The sequence below is a fragment of the Dysidea avara genome, chromosome 4 (genome assembly GCF_963678975.1).
Source record: "Dysidea avara chromosome 4, odDysAvar1.4, whole genome shotgun sequence".
NCBI classification, from domain to species: Eukaryota; Metazoa; Porifera; class Demospongiae; order Dictyoceratida; family Dysideidae; genus Dysidea; species Dysidea avara.
The window spans coordinates 19,058,664-19,080,482 of NC_089275.1; the positions used below are offsets into that span (position 1 = coordinate 19,058,664).

General features: G+C 37.3%; 1 protein-coding gene across 2 annotated transcripts in view; it reads right to left on the reverse strand.

Annotated features, from left to right (window-relative positions):
- LOC136254407 (uncharacterized) overlaps positions 1 to 21,819 on the reverse strand; it is an 80,936-nt gene that overhangs the window by 45,802 nt on the left and 13,315 nt on the right. For both annotated transcript variants that reach the window (XM_066047098.1, XM_066047097.1), the window contains 3 exons: positions 19,490 to 19,609; positions 19,179 to 19,439; positions 11,715 to 11,921 (listed from right to left, as the gene is read on the reverse strand). In XM_066047098.1, the coding sequence (XP_065903170.1) occupies positions 11,715 to 11,921; positions 19,179 to 19,439; positions 19,490 to 19,609 (588 nt within the window). The remainder of the gene's footprint in view (positions 1 to 11,714; positions 11,922 to 19,178; positions 19,440 to 19,489; positions 19,610 to 21,819) is intronic.

Here is a 21,819-nt window from a genome sequence, read left to right on the forward strand (position 1 = left end):
TCTGCTTGCACTGATGCCAATATTTCAGCAGAACAGTCACATGACCCTTATATCCTACAGCTCATCCAATGTTTAAATGATGGAACATTACCACTTATTGAACAGCTTGCTAAACTTGTTGCAACACATTCACCACTGTTTACACTGATTGATGACATCCTTTACTATGTGGATTCCAAACAACGAGGTGTGAAGCGTTGTGTAGCTCTTGCACATTTATGGAATCCAGAATATGTACAGTAATGTATTCAAACACTGCTCATCATGTCCCCAATGTGCCACAGTTAATCCTTCTGGTAAAGTGAGCAAACCACCACTACATCCCATACCTGTTTCTTGCCCCTTTCAAATAATTGGTGTGGACTTAATGGACTTATTTATTTATCATTACTGAGCAGCCAGCACTGCTGATGAGCTCAGGAAAAAAATCATACATGTACATTACTACAATAATTAGAAATGTTAACTGGGAATGTGTCAAAGTCAGTTAGATCAATTAAGAATCGTGGCAAAGAGTTCTAGTCTTGAGCTGTTCTGGAGAAAAACTTTTTTGGTAAGCTGTTGCAGATGTTGTAGGGAGTATGAAATGGTGCTGATGATATTGCCTGGTTTCTCTGGTCATTGGAAGATAATTGGAATAGATAAGGGAATTTGGTTGTGAAGTGATTTGTAAAATGTCTGCAGTGTTGAGAGTAACGCGTTACTTATGTAACGCATTATGTAATATTATTACTTTTGTGGTAACTAAGTAATATAATGAAATACGCTATAAAAACAGGTAATATAGCTCTAGTCACTTTACTTACAAATGTAATGCTTTACCTAAGTAATATAGTTACTGTAATGAGTCTAATATTACGTAATATTATTACTACAAGTAATGAAGTTACTAATCTCATTAGTAATCCACTGAGTAATGCCTAGCCACAACGAAGTAATGAAGCCTACTGAATGAAGTTTATTCACCAGCTTCTTACTTATAACCAAGATTTGCACATTGCCAACAACGAAATCATGTCACGTGATAAGGTGGTAGTTTCACACGTGACAGCTTAAGGCTGTGGACACAAAGTGATATAATATGTAATATTATTATAGTTACTTTATTTTTTGGGTAATATGTAACTGTAACTAAATAGTTCTGTAGCAAGTAATATGTAATATGTAACTAGTTACTTTTAAAAAGCAATTTAACTGTCCCAACACTGAATGTCTGCAGTCTGGATATCTTGTGTCGAGTTTGAAGTTCAGGCCAGGAGAGCATCAAAGTAACTGAACTGTATCTACTGTAATCTTTCAATACCCATCTTGCTGCTCTTCTTTGAATATTTTCAAGTTTATGTACATCACTGGTATAAATAGGGTCCCATACTACTGAAGCATATTCCAGTTGTGGTCGTACCATTGCTAAATATGCTGCTGCTTTCACTTGTGTAGAACAATTTTTTAGGTTTCTCTTAAGAAAGTTCTGGATGCTTTTCTTGTTATTTTGGATACATGAGGTGACCAAGATAAATGTTTGTCCAAGATTACTCCAAGGTATGTATTTCTATCAGTAATTGTTAAGGTATGGTTGTTCAGCTCATAGTTGTAAATGATAGGTGACTAAGATCTGGTACATCTTATTACAATATATTTGGATACATTAAACCTAAGTTGTTATATATGTACTCATTCTGATAGTTTGTCAAGATCTTGCTGAAGGATGGAAGCATCATTCTGGGAATCAATTACTCTATATAACAAGCAGTCATCAGCAAACAGCCGTAGTGGAGATGTGATACTTCTGGTAATGTCATTAATATACAACAAGAACATCAGAGGACCAAGTACTGTTCCCTGTGGTACCCCTAATGTAACTGTTACTGGGGTTGAGGAATTGCCATTAAGAAGTACGTACACATTGTGTCCGATCAGTTAACCATGTTTTGATCCAGTTAAAAGTATTGTTTAATACCATAGTATTGTAATTTCGTAAGTAACCACTGGTGTGGAACTGTGTCAAAAGCTTTAGCAAAATCAAGCAATATGATGTCAACTTGTTTCTGATGGTCTACAGCATGTAGAACATCTTCTGTTAGGGTAATGAATTGGGTAGCACAAGAATAACCAGCTCTGAAGCCGTGTTGATTTTCTATTAGGATGTCATTAGCATTAAGGTGGCTCATTATGTTATGACTTACCTCTGACAAAGGCTGACAACTGTCATGTTAACATGCTGATTGGTGTGGCAACACCCCGGGGTGGTGTGCACTTGGCATATTTGAGCAGTGCACACCCCTGGGGTGCAATCACCACTTACCATGTATTTAGTATGTGTGCATACAAAATAGACATGACTATATGTGACTGGATTTTGGAAAAACCATCCAAATCGCACATTAGAAGTTTCGAGATAAACGGTTTTAAAGACTTCAAGCCAGCATAACTCTCCAAGGATAGCAAGCACACATATGAAACTTACACTAAAGATACATCAATCTGTTACCTTTCAGACCACTTCCAGTACTTGCAGCTGCTTGTAGAGTTTCCCGCCAAATAAGATAGAAAATCTGAGCTGTTGGATGAGCAAAGTAGTATCACGAGTACTCACAAAGGAGTGGAGGGTGCGGGGTGGTGGGGTGGGCAAGGGTTAGACCTCAAAATGGTGACAGACCATAATTGGAGTCCAGACACGAGATTACAGGGTTGTGCTTGCTCCTTAGTGGTTAATATGTAGCAAAATCCACAGAAAAAAACATCTGGCCTACATTATCAGGCTGTCCACCAGTAAACCACTGATTCTTGCCAAGCCAGGTCCTTCACAAGGCCTAAAACCGCCATTCGAACTCTACACCCCCCCCCCCCCCCCCCCCCACCCAGAAAAGACGTTTGTTGAAACCAGCCTCGAGTAGTTTGAGTGGTACTGAGTGTCAAAACTACTAGTACGATAGTGTAGCTATCCACTGGTGGTGTTAGTTTGATTTTGCCTGATGTGCGATTTGGATCAGTTTTGTAAAATCTGGTCACAAATTATGTTTTCCTAGCTATACACACCACCCTTCCACCGCACCTAGCTCTATTGCCTACTTTTTCCTAGTTCTAACCACAATAACATTTTCCACAGAGCCATAAAGTGTACGCAACAACACCAAACAAGCACTCATGCAAATATCTACCACGTAACATATTGCACAATTGCCATAAAATATACATAACAGCACAAAACACAAATAACATTCATACAGATATCTATACACAAGTACTTTGGGGAAAGGGCAACTGAGGAAATTGTTGGAGTAGGGTGTAATAACTTTTGCACAAGCCACGCAGACAAGCATTGTGGATATGGCACAATACATAACTAGATTTACAGTTGACCATGAATCAAATATGTCTTCCAATTAGTACAAGATTGCAGCAATGCACCATATAGGCATAGCAACACAACGTGATAGCAGGAACCAATGAATAATCATACAAGTTAAATTTAGCATAATTGATTTGGTTTGGCTGTGCACAGATAATTAGCACTTCATCCACCCAAATTCTCCCCAAACTTCCTCAGTTCCCTATCACCCAATTATAGCAACACTATACCATACTAGTTGGTATTGCGCACACATGAAGGGAAACAATTCATATATCCAATGAATCTTTTATACTTTAACAGAAAGGAGGGTACATGTATGGTGAAATTATGCGCATTAGGAATATGTAACAGTCATAAATGATGCTTGTTGCAGTAGCATGTGATTTATGTGAAATGAAATGATAAGTAGCTTTTAGTTCAAACACATACTGTGGCAAAAAAGTGTATTGCGAAGGCCACAAATGACAACAGAAAATCGACAACACAAAGAGCAGAAAGTCAACTCATCCGTCTAGCCCAGAAACATAGTTGCTGGCCATACACATGCAGTATATAGGTAGCTGGAATTAATATATTTATATGTAAGAACAAACTGCAGTGAATGTATTGCTATTGACAAAAAACCATGAGACTATGTTGCAAGGTAGGATATAGTAAAACACGAGCAGACAGCTGGAGATCCCTGCAAGCAGGATCAAATATCAATGTTCTAATGATGCAATTTGTAGCATTGTATGTGTGGAAGTGAACAGATCATACTATACTGCTAAAAGCAGAACATCACAGATGCCAACACAAGTGCAGCAACATGCATGCCAACACAAGCGCAACAGCACACATGCAACAACACATATGCAATGACATGCCTGCAACAACATGCATGCAATAACATACCAGCAATATCATGCATGTAATGATACACTTGCAATAACACTACTGGAATAAGTTATAGGAATGATAGCTCACAAAAAAATTAAAAGAGCAAAATCTGCGGGTATTGATTTGGTGCATTATGCTTGTAGATATTCAGAGAAGAGGTATGAGTGAATCACATATGTAAAAATAGCGTCAATCAGTTGTGTGTTTCATGAAAATGGGAAAAATTCAACATGGATAATCCAAAGCACTACGTAATTGACTTGCATAACAGTATTGTGGAGTCCGTATGGTGGTGCAAGTGTGTGTATGTACAATTAACAAATATTTACTGTGTGTATGTGCAATTAATAACTGTTTTCCCAATGCAATATTATATACTTCTGAAACATGAATCAAGTAAACCATGCCACATGAATGCATGGCTTATTTGTGTTAGAAGGAGGAATAGCAATGCTCTTGCAAACACCTCTCATGCGTTATTGAGGATAAATGACTGAGAGATGTTCTAATTAAACATTCATTCGTTTACTCTAATGTAATTCAACTGTTCTGCCAAAGCATCCCAATCTCTTAAGCTTAATAAATATCAGGGAATGAGTGCAGTGAGAAACAAATGCTAGCAGGAATTACAGGGAGTCTAAAAGCTTATCCTGAGGGTCTGTAAGTATCCGTTAGGATAGCTGGTATAGGATATAGTCAGCCTTCATCAGTCACAGGGGCAGACAGGACTGACAACAAGCTGATGTACCTGATAGCACTCATGGCAGAGAGACAACAGGTTTTCCAGTTGTAATTGCATATTGAAATATTTAATAATATTAAGACCGGTACATGCTGTCCTGTGATCACGCAGGCTGTATTGCTGAAATGTATGAAGAATGTGTGCTATGGCATGCAAAAGTTGGGAACTGAGGGCATTGGATAGCATAGCGGTTGCACATAAAGGAAATTGAATGCACAAGCTATCAAGTTTTTGCATCCCACAAAACACCAAAAAAATTGCTATCAAAGATAAGCTAAAACATGCAATAACAACGGTAATAGCGTACATATAAGCGAAGAGGCAAGCAGCAGCCATAATAGCTTGCGATTATAACATATGTAAAGTAATATGCACATATCAAACATGCAACAATGCAGCAACATGCATGATACGCATGTAAATAACACGCATACAATAACACACATGCAAATAACACGCATACAAATATCACGTATGCAATAACACACATGCAAATAACACGCATGCAAATAACATGCATGTAAATATCACGCATGCAAATAACACGCATGCAAATAACACACATGCAATAACACACATGCAAATAGCACTCAAGCAATAACACGCATGCAAATATCACGCATGCAAATAACACGCATGCAAATATCACGCATGCAAATAACACGCATGCAAATAACACGCATGCAAATAGCACGCATGCAATAACACGCATGCAAATAACACGCATGCAAATATCACGCATGCAATAACACGCATGCAATAACACACATGCAAATATCACGCATGCAGTATCACGCATGCAATAGCACGCATGCAATAGCACGCATGCAATAACACACATGCAAATATCACGCATGCAGTATCACGCATGCAATAGCATGCATGCAATAACACGCATGCAATAACACACATGCAAATAACACGCATGCAAATAATACGCATGCAGTATCACGCATGCAATAGCATGCATGCAAATATCACGCATGCAAACATCATGGAAGCAACAACATGTGTACAATATCACACATGCAAATATCATGCTGAATAAGCCATAAAGAAAATACAAGCCGCCTAGCTTGCGGTATTTATCGAAGCTAATGTTTAGTATTAAAGTGCCCGATAACACCATCCCTAACCCTCAGTAACCAATCCTACAATTAGGTAGCAACAGTGCATGTATTATAGCGTCGGTCAGTCACAACATTGGTCTCAAAACTGCGAGATGAAAAATATGCGTTATCAACAAAAAAAATGTGCTTGTGAACTGACATAGGTGCTTGCCTACTATGTGGCAAGTTAAGAAAGGTGCATACCATGATGAGCATAGCTGTACGCCTGGCTGTAGATAAGCCTAGCTGTAGAATTGTGGAGGATAACGATCATGTGTGTCTTCAAATTTACTATGTATGGTATGCTGAACTGCACATCTACAACTAGTGTAGATAAATACCAATATGTACAATTGTAAGCATATGAGAGACTTTTGCTCGTTAAATGGTAATTATATGTATGGGCGGCCAACAAACGGCTTTAATTTCGAGCAGAGGTAAGACAACTCTGCAGTACATTACAATAAAGCTAAATTTTGCTGAAAACGCTGGAAACGCTCAGCCACAACAATATTATGTTGTGTCAAACTAGACACCAGCTCATTTTCGATTATGCAATAGTTATGATAGTTTAACACTTCGAAACCGCAACAGCTCGTGGCAATTTTATAAAAGTTTTATAATGGAACGGACTCACCGGGAATCATTAACGGTAACCATCGCCTAACTGAGAGAATCCCACTCAATAGTCACGGAATCAGTAGAAGGCTCTGCCTACTCATCCTTCACACAGCCGACTGTCCACAATGTCCATTTGATCCAGGTTTATCACCATGCCACTCCCGCTAGACTTCATTATCTCTTCTGCAAATCAATCTTGAGTAGTAGCGACTCTCCAGTGACACCAAGGACAAAAGTTTTCTGTTCACAAACACGCCATGCACTATGGCATGATCTCGTGATCTCAAACCTGTCAAGCCAGTTTATTACAATGAATCATTATGATGTCATTATGTCTCATGTATCCTACAAGATTGGTTCAAGTTTTACCTGAAACAAATGCATTGATTTCAGTTTGTGGAGCTAGCACTGTGCTACATTGCTAATGTACAATGTTGCTCTAATGGGCCTTACAGTCATCTCATGGATTCTGTGTTGCCGAATTTAATTACTTTACCCGAAAAACTAGTTTATCACTAAAGGATACTGGCTTCATTTACTATGGTATGGTACGTAGGTTTGCACTGTATCCATTCTACGCCCACACCAAGGCATGTTAACTTCAATTTATTGCATTGCAATAAATTACATTTGTAGTTCCAGGACTTCCTCACAAAATTTCCATTAGTGTTTCCAGTTCCAGATCAAAAGGCAATTCGTCTTGATAAACTGTTGGTTGAACATGGTATACCACTTTTTAGAAGGCCAGAATTTCATTTATCGGATAGAGGTACCAACTGTGACTCACTAAGCGAAAACCCGACTTGTTTGCATTTTCCTAGAATTTACTTTTATGACTTTTTGTTGTCTGTAGGGAAACACCAATGGGCTGTTAAAGTTTCAGCTTTATCTGGTAAGTACTTTTGAATTTATGGTGATACACAACAAGAAGTGCAAAACAATCGATTTGTACAGTGCCTATAATTATTGGAGAAAAACTACAGGCACTGATTTAATTGACCATAAATCTCAAGTGTGTCATTCTATTCACCATGAACTGGGGCACTCATCAAGATATAGTTTTTGACTTAAAATACACCCATGCTACATTATTAAGCAAAGGTTGTTTAAAGTTACGTTTTAGTACAACGTAACCAAACACACACGTAACTCACATTTGCTTCATGGTACAGAAATGAAACAAAGATATTCTTATACTCCGTGAATAGGCAAATCCATTGGTATATTAGATATTTCAATTCAAGTCTTTCTTCAAAGTGATTAAAATATGCATACAATTATTTATGTAACATGCATTTTTTACCCAGCAAGAGCCAATGCAGCATGAGATAGCACCTGTCAACCAATTTTCCTGCCTATGGCGTCTACGTTACTGTTGAATCTAGTACATGTAGTACTCTCTGCTCATGCATCTCTAATCTATAATTGATTGTACACATTAGCATGCATTAAATGCAGCAGGAAACTGAGGACACGTCTCAAAGACCAAGGGATGGAAGAAACATTGTGTGAAAAATGAATAGATGATATACCCAGCCTGCCAGATTCAGCCAGATGCCAAACTTGAGATGACATAACTGGTAGGTTCCTGGGCTCTGCCTTCTGTGTTCACCCTTCAGTGCCTAACTGGTAAATACATCTACTGTACGTTTAATGCAGAACTGAAGTTAGAATGATTTGATGTGTAGTATAGTTTAGTTAGCTGCAGCATCTTCCACCTTGCAGTAGTATCACAGGCCGACAATTTCTACTTTACACCTTTTCTTACAACAGAAACACATTTCAAGGTCATAGACTACGTATGTATTACCTCACATTAGGAAACATTGATTAAAGTAAAAGTCGACAAATCCACACTTCCATGCATACATATTAAGAATAAATCATGAAATACATTTATTTTATATAGATTAAAATTTGACAAATTTGTGGGTAGTGTGTTGACCTTTTCTTCTGTTGTACTTTAGCATACCATCCAAATAATGAGAATGGATTTTGATGGTGTGAAAACTCAGAACTGATGAGGACTGATTACTATAGGTATGTGCTACTTGTGTAAGCTGGGTCCACAAACAACCAACAAAGAATTCCTTCACTGGGCAACTGCCCCAAAAACATGTCATACCTTCATTTATATGTGCTGATGTGTGCATGTACAAAGATTGTGTTAATTACCACAAAGGCCTATTACAGTTGTATGTCAATCAACAGTTCTTGCTATACAAAGTAATGCTACAAAAATAGACTAGATACAAAACTACACAATACATTATTCAATCACTGTTACACTTGTGACGAACATCGATGGTGAAAATAATTTACTAGTTTGCTGGTCCTAGGTTCCCAGTGAGTTTACTGTAACACTGTTATTCCCCTATCTGCCATCCATGTGTACTGACTGATTGATGCTTGTATAGTGGTAATTACACACACACACACACACACACACACACACACACACACACACACACACACACACACACACACACACACACACACACACACACACACACACACACACACACACACATACACACACTGATCTATTTCCTAACAGTTTAGAATAGTTGTAATGAAGCAATTTTGGATGTTCTATTAGGGTAGTTGACTGCTCTATTAGAGTATTTCAATTATTATCTAAACCTTACACCTTAAGCTATTTTGTCTATGCTTAAGGTTACGGAATAGTTTAAAATGCGTGGGCGGAACAAATTACAAAACCTGCATTAAACCAAGCAGGGATAAATAATTTCAACAACTGTGTTGTGTTAGCAATACAACTAATTGTACTTGTTTGTTTTTACTATAGAACAACGACTGTCCTTGGGTGTGTGGTCTACAATAGAGCGATGTTTCATAAAAACGCGTTGCCAAAAACCAGACTAACAGATTACTGAATCCTTATAATTTCAACACAAGTGGCTAAACAACTAAAATATCTAGGTCCTGTGGAAGCGATTTTTTAAGTTACTGGTAGTATAGACGTTTTATTGAACTTTTAGTAGCTTTTTCAAGTGAAACAAGCTCTTTGAAGGCTTGTATCTGAGTCACTAGGGAGAAACACGCCAAAAATGCTTCCACAGGACCTAATAAATTTAATATACAGTATCACTATGCCCCAGAAAAGCCAATAGAGCCTACAGCTTTTACTGTATTTGGCGGCGGAAAAACATGGTAGTGACAGCTGGAGCTGAGCGATGTACGGGCTGGCTTACTTGTGTTACTACAACAAATTGTAATGTTCCACTTGCCTCAAACTACACTGTAGCTACATAAAAACATTCAATATGAAGAGCTTCACCTTCATTTAAAACTTTTCACGCTGCTAGACTGGTTTTATGGGCTTCTCAAAAAGTATCAATAGGCATTCAAAATTTTGAATGATTGCCCATGACTATACTGTAACCTTACAATGTATAATTTCACCTCTAGCTCCCTAGCTATCACATATAATAAAAATTCAGAGGGGGTGCTGAAGCACACCCCCCACCCCCAAAATCTGCCATCAATATTTTGTACCATTCATTTGCAATCTGTATTACATGATCTGTGCATTGAAATATTTTGGAAAAATGATCCAAATCGCATATTAGAAGTTTCGAGATAGACGGTTTTAAAGAATTCAAGCCAGCATTACTCACCAAGGATAGTGAGCACGCGTATGAAACTTACACTAAAGATGCATTAATCTATAACCTTTCAGACCACTTCCAGTACTTGTAGCTGCTCATAGAGTTTCCCTTCAAATAAGATAGAAAATCTGAGTAGTTGGACGAGTGAAGTAGTATCACAAGTGCTCAACAAAGGGGAGAAGGATGGGGTGGGGTGGGCAAGGGTTAGACCTCAAAATGGAGGCAGACCACGATTGGAGTCCAGACACAAGATTACAGGGCTGTGTTTGCTCCTTAGTGGCTGACATGTAGCAAAATCAACAGAAAAAATGTCTGGCCAACATTATCAGACTGTCCACCAGTAAACCACTGATTCTTGCCAAGCCAGGTCCTTCACAAGGCCAGAAACTGCCATTCGAGCTCTATACACCACCCAGAAAAGACGTCTGTTGAAACCAGCCTCAAGTGGTTTGAGTAGTACTGAGTGTTAAAACTAGTAGTACGATAGTGTAGCTATCCACTGGAGGTGTTAGTTTGATTTTGCCTGATGTGCGATTTGGATCGGTTTTGTAAAATCTGGTCACATATGTGACCCAGTCTGAGAAAACCGGTCTTATCGCCCATGTCAGCAGATTCGATTTTTCACCCAGGACACAAAGCTACATGAATAAACTATCTAATTTCACAATCAAAATCAGCTAGACTTGAGTGGTCTGGTTTTTGTTGGCTGCTTTTCCGAAGCCCAGTGGCGATCCGTATGTGCAGTGTGGGGCCTTAATGGAGCTCTGGTCAGCCTGGGATGACTGTATGTGGCTGTACAGCTCCGTGGTGTTGAATAAGTACCTCTGCTGTGAATTTCCTTTCATTTTAGCCAATTTTGAGACCTCAATGGCCCAAAACTTGGCCTAATTCATCCCTACACCTTCCTTATCAATTTTTGAATGCCATCTTGCCCGCCTCCCACCCATTTTGCAGCTTGCCTGATAGTCAACCTCAGTTTTAAAAACTATCTAAAATGGCAGGAAACTTAGTTGTTGGCTACTTGCACAGTGGATGCTGTGAAAGGTAAGGAATTGGTGTAAAATAATTGAAAATTTGGTACACATAGCTTCAACCATTGGGGAGCTACAACACACTAAATACTTAAAACCGGCGTTTCTCGATATTTTTAAATAGGCGATAAGACCGGTATTCCCAGACTGGATCACATATGTTGTTATACTGAAGTGAAGTACAGAACAAATGAAATGGGATGGAGAACTGCTAACCAAGAATTTAAGTGCAAGTACAGCTATGTTAAGAAGTTTTAAAGTACACCTGCATAATTCTGTGTATTTACTGATACTTATATTTATTTGTTTCAGCCCAATAATGCACACAGCTATATACACATCACTCACACATATCATTCATAGCCATAGAAGCAACAGGTCCACATCTCCTTTTACCAATAACCTGGTTGTGATCACTAATGGAGTTATTCTCTCTGTCATCTGATGCTCCATCATCAAAATATCGGACAATTATATTGTCTGCTGCACAATCATCTAATTGGTTAACACTGCTTGTGGTGATCAATTTTGATGGATGAGCTTTATGGGTGTTGTCTGTAATTGAAATTAAACATAATAGCAAAGTGAAAGTCACACAGGGGTGGATCCAGGGTTTTGTAAGAGAGGTTTTGCACCAGCGCTTACGTACATGGAACAGATGGTCTGGGATTAAAAGCTGTAGAGATTTTATAAACTTTATAATTTTTGGATGAAATTTAATTTTAATATTATTTTGGTCTTCACTAATAGTGGATGATGAGGAAAAGTGCCAGTATATAGATAGTGATTTCTTTGAGAGGTTTATATATGATCCAAAAGTGAATTGTGACAAACAAGTTTAGCACCCTTAGTTGAGTATGCCTATATAAATGCAAGCTTTAAATCACATCATAACTAAACTTTGAATACTGTAGTCATACTGATTGTATTTTGTAAATGAAATGGAATTGGAGATGTTTTCTTGCAGGTGGTAATTGTTCTATTAGAGTATTTCAAAAGCTTTGTGTCTTTAGTTTAAAGGAGAGGGGCACGTGCCCCTGCATCTCCCTTTGACTGGTTGATTATACTCCTTAAGCACTCCCTGAATCTTCTTCTATCACTAACCTTATATTAGTCACAGTATACACAACAGATAGTAACTAACAAAATGGTAGATTATCAAAGCTAAAGTAAAGTTTTTGACAATGATTTCTTTACTGCTCTAGAAGCTGCAATTGATATGCATTTCCACTTTGATGCTACATAGGTATATATAAATGCAAGATACCAGTTTTTTACTCACTGATAATTAGTAATACTTATGTAATTGCAGTCTGTCCAATACCAATGTCAGCAAACAAGCTTAGTGCTATACAAAATAAACCTTTAATCAATGAATAAAGGCTGTTTATGTACTGTATTAAAGCTTAACTTTCTGTCTTAGTTGTGTTTACTTTTAGGGGGTGTGACCACTAACTGGAACCAGGTGAAGGGGATAGCCTATGTATGTGCTGTAACATGCATATAACGACTGAAAAACAATGTAACAGGCTTTGTAAGTTACCAGGAATGGGGTATCTTGTCAAGTTGTAAGAGGGTGTATCCCCTTTGTATGTGAACGAAAATTAAGAGTAACCATAAGGCTTTGTGTAGAGAATTTGCACATGAAAACACGTAGACAAACTATATACAAACTATATACAAAACAGTTAAGAACTCTTTTGAGTAATTTGTGGTTTAAAGTGGTTCGCTCAAGTCACGCTTCCTTAGCGATACATAGCAACATAATTGATTAATTACAAAATAATTTGTGAATTATGAAATATGTTTAATTTAAATGTACTGTATGCATTGCTATAAAACAAGGAGAGAAATGAAATACAGCATTCTGTGTGTGGTAATTTATAAAGAAAGTTAAATTCAAGGGATGGTATTTACTGGGCCCTTGGTTTTTAGAAGTAGCACAACTTCAACTTGTTTCAAATTTTCTTTTCTCAAAATGCATGCTTGTGTGAACAAGTCTTGTTTTCGCTGAAAGGCTGACTTGATGTCATGCCTACAGGGTAAACCGCTTATGGGAGTAACTTAAAAATCAATATGCATATAGGTTATCCATTATAGCTCAAACCTTTTGTGGTTTAAAAGAAATCACACTGACAGTTATAGAGTTACAACGCAAAAACCAAACAATGGTAAATCGTGCATTTGAAATACTCTAATAGAACAGTCACTACAGGACAAAAACAAGGTGCAAGAAAAACTGACCAGCATTCAAACCAGAGACCTCCATACTGAACACCCAAATCCTTAACCCACTGAGTTACTGCTATGTATCATGGCTGTTTACCTCACTTAGTTTAATGAAAATTCTCTACTTAATAGTAAAAGTTCATAATTTCATAGATCAACCAATGGAAAATCTAAATTGTTCTAGAACATTCTATGTGTGTTATATTAGAAATCCTCAGAAAAAATGTGTGTTCTATTAGAGTATTACAAAAGTAATCAAATAAACTCTGCAATACAAATCAAAACTGATATTATAGCCATTTTGGTACTGATCGGCAGGGTAGTACACTACGATTAAGACCTACTCACACAAATCGTCATCATCATTTCATCATAATAAATGCTATGCTAGCAAAACTTGTGACAACAGACTGGAAATTGTAAAATGTGCAAGATTTGCTTTGTTAAAATTTATCACTTTTGTATGAAAGAGATACTCTAATAGAACAGTCACTGCAAAATAAAAATCCTAATAGACAACTAGTATGATCATGCATACCTAACTTGGAAGGAATTTATTTTGTTATAAAACAGTACTGCAAATAAATACAGGCACTACAATACAATAAATATTATATACAGTGGAAACTCAAAACCAAACTCCTTGGGATCAGGGATGGTCCATAAGTCCACATCTCTGAAACAACCTTAAAATAGCATAAAGATTTTTTTTAAATATCAGTGTTTTAACTACCCTAAGAGAACAGCCACTACTCTAATAAAGCAGTCATTTCCATAGTTCGGTTAACCGAGAATCCAGATAAGTGGGCTCTGGACAGCTGAGGTTCCACTGTAGCCATAGCCATGAACAAGCTTGAACAAATTAGTCAGAGAGTATTAACATACGTAGACCCTTTGGCTTTGGTATTGGATCAGTATATAAGTATTTTCTGTATTGGTAGAGCACTACGTAGTTTGTCTTACATATATCAATGTAATTGTATCTGTATATAGATAAGAAGAACAATGATTTGTGTAAAATCAAATCCCATCCAAAACAGCTAATAGGTGTAAAAAAAGTGTGCGTCCAAGTAAAGCAGAGTTAACTGCGACAAAAAGTAGTGAATACCAAAGTGCAGCCATGTGTGAGGTATGCAAGTTGTGAATATTAATCAGATACTACAATTGTAAAAATTTTAATTGAAACGAAGTGATGCTGCTAGTTTTTAAGTCCTGCGAGCTTCATAAATGCCACTCAAATTTGATTCTCAATAAAGAAAAGTGTATAGATTCTCTGATAGCAATAAATAATTTAAGTTTGGTCGCCTTTCCCTTGTTCATAGCATTGCCGTATACAGGAAAGGAGGCCAAACACAAAACTATTTATTGCTATCAGAGAATATATACACTTTACTTTATTGAGAATCAAATTTGAGTGGCATTTATGAAGATGCTCACAGGACTTAAAAACTAGCAGCATCACTTCGTTTCAATTAAAACTTTTACAATTGTACTATCTGATTAATATTCACAACTTGCATACCTCACACATGGCCGCACTGTGGTATATCACTACTTTTTGTTGCAGGTAACTCTGCTGTACTTGGATGCACACATTTTGCACAGCTATTAGCTGTTTTTGATGGGATTTCAAACTTTTTTGTTAGAATAAGCATACTCTCAATGTTGAAAACAGTAGCAGATCTAGCTGGGTTTCCATGGTTTTGAAAGAAACCCCTTTTAAATTTAGATTACAGTGACAGAATATTCAGTGCTGTAGACAATTTATAATACTGCAACACTGTTTTAAATATAACTGTAATTTTAGTTGCATGCAACTGCAGTCAACTAACATCCATTTTAGCTGTTAATCCCTTAGCAGCATTTCACTTTTCATCTTACACTGCATTAAAATGACCACTGCAAGATACTCTAATAGAGCAGTCACAAAGCAGCTCTAATAAAGCAATCAAAGTTACAGCTTAGTTACAACTTCTGCCTAGCATTGCATTGTGTTGTTACAGGAAGTTAAGTTGCTAGCCACTTACAGACTTTACAATATGAAAACACAGCACTTGTAGAAACATGACTGTTTTATTAGAGTGTCTCGATTTACATGACTAATGAAGCGGAGGAGCCACGCCACTTCCCATACTACAGTACAAGCTCTTGCATTGTTACACACCGACCTGAATAGACAGGTTTCACTGTACATAAATTCAGTAATTTAGACCAGTAGAATCTACGTGTGAATGAGTAGCTACTTTTTCATCCAAACATTGATATCTGGCACAGATTTGCTTACCGACTTCTTCCACCTGCAGCCAAAGTTCCAGGACTTCTGATGATGATGTAAGTGGCAAATGATAAGATAGCCACAGTAGAGAAAATGGCGAGTAAGTCAAGAGATAATAGAGGGGCGCGTAATTATCTGTCTTAAATAAATGCCTTTAAAATTTATATTACTTATAAATAAGTGCACCAGAAATATGCTGTGATCTGTCTGATGTGTTCAGAGGACCTTTGGCTGTTGCGAAGGTTGTCGTTTCATGTTGCAGAGATTGAGACACAATTGGTGAGTTGCTGTGCATGTATTTGTGCTGTAAAAATTAATTGTAAAACTTAAGCAAAGTTCATTTAATTAGCACATACCATGACAGCATGTATTTTGTACAGTTGAGTCTCTATCATGATAGTATAAATCCAGGGTGACACTGTAGTATCCCAGTGTTATCTTGATAATCCTTCACTAGTACAGTGAAAACATGTCATTGTTTTCACTCAAAATCATTCAAATTTCAAACTAGCCATTCTCAAAAACATATGTTTCAAAAAAAATCTCAATGAAACTTTTAGAACAGTGTAAAGACACATTGCCCTACACGCCAAGTGAGTATTGCAAAAAACAACAATATGGGTTTTGTATATGGTCTCTAGGCCAACTGAGGATGACTGAAACTTCGTTTGGTGCTGTAATTACGATTGCAGGGTAATGATGTATGGCAAAATCGATGATGTGAACCTTGAGGTGATTGAGAGAATATGGAAGCAATAGCAGGGCAATCAATGTTCGGGATGCACAAGGGAATGCAAGGAATACACCTGCGGTTGTATCTAACCGCATGTGAAAAAAAACAAAAAACGAAACCTTCCCTTTGATGTCGGCAATCTCGATCTCCAAAACAGTCACCATGGATTTGCTTCACTGCTTGTGTGGTAGTTACTAGTGACACGATGAGTTTAACTCTAGAGTTTCAGAGCAATAGCATAAATGACGGGTGAGTTATAGGCAAGCCAAATTTGACAACATTTGTTCCTATAAAATCCTCACGTGTAGTGGTCGTGTCATTTATTGCCTGCAGCTCGTGTTTCTGCTTTACTGGCTGCGTGACTTATTACCTTTATCTCAAAGACAGTTCATCCCTCTAACCATCAGGTTTTCTATTGGAGCATACCGTGGACTGAAAATGGGGGCCAACCTGAATGGATATTCACCTAGTCAAAATGCTCCCTATGAACAAAGGAACACGATTGAGGTGTTTTTGTTTGCACAGCATAAACCACAAGATCATTATTAAAAAATAAAATCACAAAACTGTAAAATCAGCTGTGAACACATCAAACTAGCTGAGAAAGTATACCATACTACTTCTAATACTGTTCTAAGGTTGGTGTTAACTCACAGAGCGATTCACATCAGGTCCAGTTTCTTCAGGTTTTCATTATGTCACGCCAAATAATCATGCATTTAAAAATGCATGGCTACCATGTTGTGTCCTGAAAAAGCATTCCCAGTGTTACAGATTATCTTCTTTCATTTCTTCTAATGATAGACACGATTCACAACTCAACGAACTAACAAGCTAGTCTTCTTTCATGACAAGACATTTTCCATTATTATGTAACTCTCGCGCAATAATCCACGAGGAATCCATTTAAGTAACTGGGACCCTGTGGGCGTGAGAGCTTCAGCATAAGTGCACTGCTTTATTAAATGCACAAACAAGCTGTGTCAAAGTCAAAATTGTACTCGGTGTGTAAGTTATTACATCAATCTGCCATATGGCAGTTATGATGGTAAGAGGGTTATGGCTGGTTTAAAACACAAAAAGAAGTGAAATCCATGCAAAAACAGCCAAGTTGTATAATAAGGGTGTGGCCTTCAAAAACCTGGGTGAAAAAAGTTGCAAAATCAAAAGTGGTGGCTATAAATGGCTGCAATGATGCTAATGATAATATGTTTTAATAATGCACAAAGAAATAAAAGTATTATTATTAACATCATTGCAGCCATTTTATGGCCACCACCTTTCATTTCATAACAACTTCTTTTGTACCCAAGCTTTTCAACCCACCCTTTATGTACAGCTTGGCTATTTTTGCATGGATAATGCCCTACACGACAAAGTAACGAGTAATATGTAATGGATATTACATCCAGAAATTGTAACTTGTTACAGTACTTCTTTTCAATGCACATTGTATCCAGCACATGATTGGCTGCATTTTAGGTCCTGACAGCACTGGAGATGGTACAGGCAAGAACAAATAGTGACAGTGTATGTGGAGTGCCCTTGAGGTCAAGATACTACAACAAAGAATTTTTGAGGTTGAACTACACTAGAGAAATGCGTGTCTCACTCATGTCACTCGCAGTTTTAGGCTGAGAGCCTGCATTTTAGAACTTAGTTTAAAGCTTATAATGAACAAACTAGTTACAGCCCTCAGAGTAACGTGTAATATGTAACTTATTACTTTTTTCTAGGAGTAATATGTTATTGTAATGCATTATGTACATTGCATAGAAGTAACGAGTAATCTGAAACAAGTTACATTTTTTTTAGAGTATTGAACCCAACTCTGCTCTTAAGTATTTACCTTAGCGCCTTAGCCTACTTTAAGCATCCTTTACAGGGTTATATGGCTAGAAATGGTACCACTAAAGCCAACAAAAGCCACTATCACTTTTTAAAGAAAAGTACTGTGAATAGGCCATATGGTGTATGGATAATGTTTCATGAGCATATCTCATACTTTAAACCCATGATCGATGTTTAGACACACTGATGTGGTGAACGTAGGCTTGTCTTTTTACCTATTAGGTGAGCATGTCCGAGTGGCATATACTTATACCATTTCCACTCGGGATTTGTCTGATATATGTCCAAGCCCGAGGGCTGCAGGCCTGAAGGAGCAGGCATATATAAGGCAAATCCCTCATGGCTGTGGTATAGCTACTGTATTACATAACTTATAAGCTACATAATAATGTACACACTTTGTCAGATGTTAATGCACCCCAGGACATAACATTAACGACTGCTATATATTCAACATCTGCAAATTGTATTGAGAAAATTAAACATCATATGTACAGTATGTGACTGGGTGTGCATGTGGGCAAATGAATTTTTCATTATACTATGAGAATACTTGTTTCAAGTTTAACTTTTAAGTGGCTTTATAATATCACAGAATAGATATTCCACTGAGGCACTGAAACATGGCCTATTATGTGATGGGGTGTAGTTTGTGTTCACATGTACTGTTTCTGCAGGCCTGATCTGTATATACATCTATGTATATGCAGTATATTATACGTACCTGTCCCCAGTTCATCAGGAAGATAAGTCATTACTGATATCATGCTAAACAAGTAGCAAAAGTGCTTGTAATTATTTGCAGAATGCAGCAGAAGGTTCAAAATTCTCTGACATCTGATTCTTGAGCTTTCTCCACTGAGAATAAAACTCTCCACATCACTTGTAATTTCTAAATGTTTCTTAAGAGTTTTGATGGTTAGTTTACAGTTTGGTATTAAACTCTGATACAACAAGTTGTAGCATCTGATCAGAATTGAAAACTCTGTTAAAGATAAAAATATTATATTAGGTCATTTGCAATTGTTGTGTTACCAGGTTTTCTTGTAATCACATCGGCTACTCGTGGTTCATACAAACAGTCTGGCTTACACACTACAATATGGCCACTGGTTGTGCTGTCTTTATTTACTAGTGGTTCACTGCATTTGGCATCTATTTATGATGGAAATACTATGTAATACCATCACAAATTGCATAAAATTTTATAGTACTACATATAGCTCTTGTTGACAGTATTTGATTATCAGCATATTCATTATTGTAATTAGCATGCACAAAAAAACAAAAACAAATATATGACCGACACAATTGCACAAGCCTAAATAAAGCATTAAATACAATGGGTGAAATACTTGCACATTATTACAAAATTCTGTCAATTTTTTGAACACTTTGTTCTTAGTGAATAAAGACTCTAACAATAAAAATCTGGATGTTATCTTATTTGCCTACTCATGGGGAGTTTGAAAATCTTTGCAGAAGACCCAATGGTATACAAGTTATGGGTGTTTGTTTACATCACATCGAAACAAGGAAAAACCTATCCAGTAATCGATTTCTATATTCATGGTAAACATGATGTTGCAAATTTCAACTCTGCATGTTATTCTGCTCATAAGTTACAACCGTGTTAGTAAGTGCCTGTAATTCATTTTCCTTGTAGTTGCTATACAAATTGATCTTTCTGTTGTTGCTACTTTGTAGGGCTGCAACTCCCAAGCTATTGGTATACAAGGTTGAAACTTTGCCAGTGCTAAATGTCCAGTGAATCTAACAGGCTGATTGTTGTGGCACACCCCAGGATGCAATGGTGAATTCATCATTTACTTTAGATGTGCATGTGTGTGTGTGTGTGTGTGTGTGTGTGTGTGTGTGTGTGTGTGTGTGTGTGTGTGTGTGTGTGTGTGTGTGTGTGTGTGTGTGTGTGCAAGTGTACATGTACATAAACAATAGTATTAATATACGGTACCGCTCAAATGCAACGTTGTCTTGTGAGAGTGCAAGCTATTTAAAAACTCGTTAATTAAAGGGCGTGGCACCTGTTTCGTTCACGAGTATTCATCGACGGGATAAATACTTGCAAACAAAACAGGTTCCATGCCCTTTAATTAGCGAGTTTGTTAATTGCTCGCACTTTCATGAGACAATGTTGTGCTCGAGTGATACGGTAGCTGCCTAGCTATACACACTACCCTACCACTACACTAAACTCTAATATTATTTCCTGCTTTGTGCTAATGCTTAGTACAATACAAAGATCAGTCATGAAGATAAATCGTTCTCAAATAAATTCCCTCTGGTACCCTGCTTTCCAGTACTTAACTTTGTAATGAGACTGTGTCAAGTATACATACCCTGTAGCAAAGGCATAAGTATACCCTGCAGCAACACTAAGTATTTAACACTGAGCAGGGAAGTTGTAATTTTATAGCACATCCGGAATAAAAATTTTAAACAATGGTTGTACTTTAAGATAGTTACATCCATTTCTATCCTATAGAAGCAACAATCAAATGACCGAAATTAGTGAATAGTAAACTATAAATGTGCAAATGTAAGGACAAATCAAAAGTTGTAAGTTTAATACGTAGTAGGGACTTAAACAAGGAGGATCATCACCTGAAGTGCAAATTTAATTCCCACACTTTAAACCCATAATACAGTACCGCCCAGAGGTAACGTTACACTCGTAAGCAGTTGACACTCGAGTAGCCAATTTTTGACCCGCTATTTCTTTGGCATGTGTGTGCTAACTAATTCACCACCTGTAGCCACGATAGGCGAGCTCCCTCGGGTGGCTGCTCCAGTAACCGCGTATCTTCGCACGCGATGTATTCCAGTTGTGCGTTGTGTCAAGTCGTGGCCTGGATTTGAGCACTCGTGAGGGATTGTAACATTACCTCTGGGCAGTACTGTAGCTAATTAGCAAAAAACCAACATGGTGATGATCTCTTTTTTATTGTAATGATTCTTACTAGCTTGCAAAATTCCAAATATTTGTTGTTAACTCTTTCGCACCATAATTTATCATTAGTGAACTTCTATAACACTGCATCACAGCAAAGAACAATGCCAGATCTACAATACCATAACTGTATGATAAGACATGCATCCCTAATGTATGTAGTAATTATTAATAAGATGTTTCACACATTTTTTGACTATGTTCTGCCTATTAAAATGACACCTGAACTTGACCTATTAACTTGGTACAAAAACTGGAGGAGGCACAAAAACTGGAGGCATGGTGCAAAAATTATGAACAGTTTTCATTTTATTCTCAACTCATAGTTAACATGAAGACATTGATAGGTGTACTACTGCAAACTGACACTTGTGCTGTCAGTGAAAAGAAATGGGAC